At 44.9% G+C, this 6158-nt stretch overlaps 1 protein-coding gene across 9 annotated transcripts in view; it reads left to right on the top strand.

Annotated features, from left to right (window-relative positions):
* Positions 1-195: 195 nt before the first annotated feature.
* The window catches only part of Mbtd1 (mbt domain containing 1), a 55621-nt gene continuing 49658 nt past the window's right edge, over positions 196-6158 (top strand). For 2 of the 9 annotated variants that reach the window (XM_090351045.1, XM_090351043.1), the window contains exons 1-2: positions 318-623; positions 6027-6125. In XM_090351045.1, coding sequence (XP_090207171.1) covers positions 567-623; positions 6027-6125 — 156 coding nt within the window. In that variant the 5' untranslated portion in view covers positions 318-566. Of the gene's footprint in view, positions 284-316; positions 624-1325; positions 1395-6026; positions 6126-6158 lie in introns of those variants that run through there. The other 7 variants (XM_090351050.1, XM_090351052.1, XM_090351044.1 and 4 more) reach the window with 7 other exon arrangements.

Below are 6158 nucleotides of genomic sequence, written 5' to 3'. Positions count from 1 at the left end.
TTCCCCCGTGTGTGGGGAGGAGACGGGGTGTGAAGCGGCGTGACTTGGAGTGGGAAAATTCTTCCGTGGCCACCTCGCCGACGTTAGCCTGTGGAAAGGAGCGCGAGAAAGAGCGAGGAGTGACGAAAGGGACTGAAAGGAACGCCCGTGTGTCTCCTGAGTGCATTACCCCCCCCCCCCCGGCGTGACACAAGCCCGCCTCCCTTCTCCCTCCCTTCGCCTTGGTACGGTCCGGAGAGTACGGCGCCCGCCGAGGGTCCCACGCTGGAGAAGCCGGAGGAGGGTACGGGGGGAAGTGGGCCAATCGGGGAGCGGGTCACGGCGCAGGCGCGCTGGGGAGGGAGGGCTATGCTAATGTTGTTGATATCCTGGGGCCACCCGAGTTGAAGGGGGGGGAAATCCGGGGGCTGCCGCAGCCGCCGCGGGTCTGGGCCCAACCGGGGGGGGGGTAGGCCCCCCTTGTGGTCGCCGCCGCCGTCCGGGGGAGAGGTGACGGGTCCCCAGCGCTGGGAAGGGGGCCGCCGCGGGCTCGGGGAGCACCGACAACCCCTACCCATGAGGCCCTGATGGAAAACACAAAGGATCGGGTGAGAGCCGAGCGCGGCGGCCGCTTTGTGTGCCAGGTGCTGTGGGGGGGGTGTGTGTGAGTGGGGGGGGACGCCTGCAGCTCCCCCACACCCCCCTCCAGGAACCACCCCCGCGGCTCCCTGACCCCCGCCCCCGGGCCCGCTTCTCCCTCCCACGCCCCCTCCACCTCCGGGGCTCCCCTCCCCCTGCCGGCCGTTAAACGTTCAGGGGTTCCCCTCCCCCTCGGTCCCACTCCGGTCCCGGGGTTCTTTCTCCCCACTCTCTTGAGGGGAGGGCAGGGGGGGGTGGAAAGAAAGAAAAAATTTAAAAAAAAAACATGGTGAAGAAAGTTTCTTCCGCCCCTCTCCCCCTCCCCTCCCCTCCGCCTGTGGAGAAAGGTTGAATCCGTGACTTTTCCTTTTTTAGCCGCCTGGGGTGGGAGAGTGGCGTCCTGGCTTCCCGGAGGGGGGGGTGGGGGGGCGCCGGAGGGGGGCGGCGTGCGCCGCGGCGGTGCTCCGCTCGGGGAAGCTGCTCCGGGGGCGGGGGCGCCGTGCCGCGAGACATTTGCACGTGGAGGTGGAAATACGAAAGGGGGCGGGGTGGGCACGTGTGGGAGGGAGGGGGAGGGGGACATAGGGGGAGCCGCCGCCGCCGCCGCGGAGGGCCCGCCGGGTCGCCGGGATTTCCACGTCGGTGGGCCGTCCGAGGACCGTGGCGTCCCCCCCCCCCCCGGTGACATCCAAATCCTAACGTTTCAGAGTCGGAAGAGCCGTTAGAGGTCACCCAAAGCGGCCGTCCCCCCCCTCCTCCGCAGCTCCTGACAAGGGGTAGGTAGCCCGGCCTCTTCCCCCCGCCCCGCGCTCGCTGCTGGGTAGGAAAGCCCCTTCCCTGGTTCCCACGGTCGCTTTAAGTTTGCCTGCCCGCATTAGACCCTGGAAAGTCTTCATTCATGCCCTGGTTTTGGTGTGTGTGTGTGTTTTTCACTTCTCAATTTTTTTTTTCCTCCTCCTCACATCCTCTTCACCCACCCACTGCTCATTGGCCTATATTTTGTGTGCCAGGAAAGAACAGCAGGGAAGTGGAGGAAGGGGGAAGGACTTCTGAAACTTTTTTTTTTTTTCCCCCTTTATTTTTGTGGGGCTGGGTAATTTCAAGTGTTCCCGCTTACATGTGTGAATACCGTTTGGTACTGTTCTGCCAGATACTGGGGAATTTCGATATGTTGTTGTCTTTTTTTTCCCCCCTCTTGGTGGTACACCTTTCTTTCATGAAATGAGAAATTTCGAGTCCTCTCTGTACTTCTGTCACATAGGATATTTGCTTGTTGCTGAAGTCACCTTCCCTAGGGAAGCCTAAAATTGCCTTTGGTGGGAATAGTACTGAAGCTCATAGAACCAGCACCTGGTTGAAAAGGATAATTAAAATTACTATTTCCAATATGTTTGACTTACTCCCTATAAAGGACACTTCCCTTCTAAGGCTCTTTTTCCCAACTGCTTTTCCATTTTCTATGTTTTTAACTTCTTTAAAACTTCATGCCATGCTCTTTATACTATAATCCTCTCTAACGTAGTATATATCAGTATTTATTACTGGGTAGTTTGTTTTTAAATACATTTGCCACTCTGCTTTTCTTAATTAGTGTAACCCTTCGTTTGGTGCACCAAATGGTATAAAGACTATTGGGGACACATGTTTTTCTGGGAGTCAAAACAATGCACCTGGCCTAAAAGCCAAGTAATAAGTTTTATTTTAAATTGTCTGTTACGGATTACTTTAAATTACCTGTTTAAAACATTGGTGCTGGGCCAGGTGGCTCACACCTGTAATCCTAGCTACTTAGGAGGCTGAAATGTAAGGATCAAGGTTCAAATCCAGCCCAGGCACAAGAGGTACTGAGACTGTTACCTCCAATTAACCTCTAGAAAACGAGAAGTGGGACTTGGCTCAAGGGTGGGGCCGTAGCCTTGACTTGAAGAGCTCAGAGACAGCACCCAGGTCGAGTTTAAACCCATGACCCACCAAAAAAAAAAGACATTTGAGAGCATTTTTTTCCTCCATTTCTTATGACTGTTGCTTTACTCTTGTGTGCTTAAACATACTTTTATTTCATTTACCTCAACACCAAAGAGTATTTAGAAAAATAGCTGTGTTTTGTTTCCCTTGCACTACCATCTCTGAATAACAAGTAGCTTCTATTTATATAGAAGCCCATACTCAAAGCTGTGAAAACCTTGCAAATTATGGTAGAATCTATCCTGAATAAGTGCTCATAGCTTAACTGTGCCATGGTTTTAAACTTTATGAAAACTTTATTTCTTCTAAATCTAGTCACTAGAATTTAATATGGGATGTAAAAAAAATTAATGGAGCTATATAGTGGTGTCTTTAAAGTTTTAATTTGTAGGGAATTCAAGTTAATTTCCTGCCAACTTTAAACCTCCACTGTCATGACATAAGTTGATTGACTTTGGAAACATTTGCGTTCTAAACATACTAGACAGGAACAACTGGTTTTATTTTTAAAGAGGACATTGCTGTATATTTTATGGCTGGTTATACTCCCTTCTAATCTCTTAATTATTTTGAAAATTGAAATGAAACATATGATTGTGTTTTAAAATATACTGTAGTGCTAAAAAAAAAAAAAAAGTGGGGCAGGGAGAGGGTAGGGAGTTTAGCCTAGTGATGGAGTGCTTGCCTAGCATGCATGAAGACCCAGGTTCGACTTCTCAGTACCATATACATAGAAAAAGCTGGAAATGGTTCTGTGGCTCAAATGGTAGAGTGCTAGCCTTGAGGAAAAAGCCCAAGGACAGTGCTCAATCCCCAAGACTGGCAGGAAAAAAAAGGCAGGGGGGGGGGGAGGGGGGGAGAGGCCTAAGTAGGCTGAGATATAAGAATCCACATGAGAAAAGCCTTGTCTCAGATTAACCTCAGGAACCTGGACACCTAGCTTTGTTTTAAGTGATGGAGTACTGGCAACAACAACGCAAAAAGGTGTGAGTGGGGGAGGTCGATTGTAGTTTGTAAGTGAAAACAACATACTAATTTCATCCATCTTAAACTTAGGTCAGCTACTAAATTACTAAAAGCCAAGAGTACTCAGCTAAATGACCACATTCTAAAATTAGAAGATCTGCTTTCCTTCAATTGCTCCTTGTTTCCCTCATTTTTGTCTTTAAGAGACCTGTTATGTAAGATTTAGCCATTTACACTTATATTCAAAGTAATGATTTCAAATGCATGAGATGGAAACAGGAAAATAGAAGAAAATGGACTTAAGATAGTCAGTCTTCCTACACCTGGATATCCCTGTCCAGAGTATCTCTTGGTTTTATATAAAAGTATGTAGATCTTAGATATTTTTTTCATAAACTGTTAGTATTAGGGTTTAAATTCAGTGTATTTTGCTTCATAGCAGGCACTCTACTGCTGATTCAGTCAGCATTGTCCAATAGAATTTTTTTTTTTTACTATGATGGAAATTTCCCCTATCTGCTGTCTCCATAGTAGCCACAAGCAAGCTATGAGTGGTTTTTGAATACTTAAAATGTAGCTAGTGGAGTAACTCGTTTTGGTTTTGTTTTGTTTTTTTAAATTGGTCATGGGGCTTGAATTCTGGGCCTGGGCACTGTCCCTGAGCTCTTCAGCTCAAGGCTACCACTCTACTCCTTTGAGCCACAGCATCACTTCCAGTTTTCTAATGGTCATTGGAGATAAGAGTCTCCAGGGACTTAAGTGCTTGGACTAACTTTAAACCTCCATCCTCAGATCTCAGCCTCCTGAGTAGCCAGGGTTACAGTCATGAGCCACACCACCCAGCTTGGGTTTTTTTTTTTTCCCCCTTTGATGTCAATTTTAATAGCCGCATCTCCCTGATTGGACATACAGGTGTGCAGCAGTATTTTCTAAACATAGCAAAACGCTGGACTTGGAGGAGACTTTAGTTAAAAGTAATTTTTTCTGGGCCAGGAGTTTGGTTTAGTGGTAGAGTGCTTGCCTAGCATGCACCACATACATAGAAAAAAAAAGCTGGAAGTGGGACAAAGTTGGCAAACTAGTTGGCCTCCAGCTCTGGGTGTGCCATCTCTGACTTTACATTTGTTATGTAATGTCGGAGCTTCTGGTCTCCTTATCTAAACTATTGAATGAGAACCAGCCCTTCCTCATGAGGTTTGTATCAACCTCCTCTCTTATAGTAATGGCTGACATATAAAATGAACTGCTCTATAGATGTTTGTATCGTCCCCAAATAATCTTTTCTCCTTTCTAACTATATTAATTCCTATGTTTATTGTGACTTTGCATATATTAGTCGCTAGTTTACTAAAGCATTTATAATCTAATTATTCGGCCCCAATTTGCAATCTAGTTGTAGAGAAAGCATAGTAAGTATAATCTTTTGTGTATCTAGTATTTAGTATGAAGATTTTAATATACTGCTCAATAAATTTTGAAAACTTTTATATTATTTTTAGCCTTTAAAATTTAAATTCATTATTGTTATATTCCCAATATTCTCCTTGTATACATGCAGATGGTGAAGTTAATTTTAATATCCTGTAGTTATTAGTGATCAGTATCTTTTGAGTAACTTGTTGAATATGTACATGCAGGCTTTGTACTTACTAGACAGATGTTCCACACTTGAGTCATGCTTATGCTCTTTTTTGCTTTCACTGTTTCTCTTGTCTTTATGCCTGTGCTGGCCTAGACCTAATAACAGGTGTGTACCACCACATTTGCTTTTGACTTGGTTGAGATGGGGTTGTGTACTTATTGCCTGAGTGGCCTTAGACTGCTATCCTCTCCATCTCTGCTTCCCATGTAGCTAGGACTACAAGTGTCAGGCACCATATTGAGCTAATATTTTTAAAACATAAATATACTGGGAGCATAGCTCAGTGGAAAAGTGCTTGCCTACCATCTATAAGATTGTGATTATCCCCAGCGCCAAATTTTTAAAAATATAACAAGAGAGCATAAACATTTTATATAGATGTTTTTAGATTGTATCAGATCTATATGATGCTGAATAACCTGTTTAATTTGAATTCTGTTATTTTTGTTAAAATTGTTTTTGGTTTGGGCTAAAGGTGTATGTAGCTATATGTGCTTAGCATGCATGAATTCCTGATATACCCCCCCCAAAAAATAAAAGATCACGGTTATCACATTTTTTAAATGACTGCTATTAATAATGACCTTTCAGATCTTGTAGGCTAGTTTAATTTGAATTCTGTTATTTTTGTTAAAGTTGTTTTTGGTTTGGGCTAAAGGTGTATGTAGCTGTATGTGCTTAGCATGCATGAATTCCTGATATACCCCCCCCCAAAAATAAAAGATCACGGTTATCACATTTTTTAAATGACTGCTATTAATAATGACCTTTCAGATCTTGTAGGCTATCGTGTGGTTCATATTTAATTTTGACAAAGTCATCTATTTTTAATTAGCTTTTCAGGTTCATACTTACGGACTCATGCCTTTCTTCTGAAGAACTGAAAGTCCATTCATGTGAACTATTTTATTTTATCAGACATCCTTCCTGTGTGGTAAGTTATATTTTCCTTATTTAGAAAAAAGGG

This window comes from Megascapheus bottae, chromosome 17, assembly GCF_031878675.1.
Source record: "Megascapheus bottae isolate mThoBot1 chromosome 17, mThoBot2.hap1, whole genome shotgun sequence".
Taxonomy (NCBI): domain Eukaryota; kingdom Metazoa; phylum Chordata; class Mammalia; order Rodentia; family Geomyidae; genus Megascapheus; species Megascapheus bottae.
This window is presented reverse-complemented; position numbering and strand designations above follow the sequence as displayed.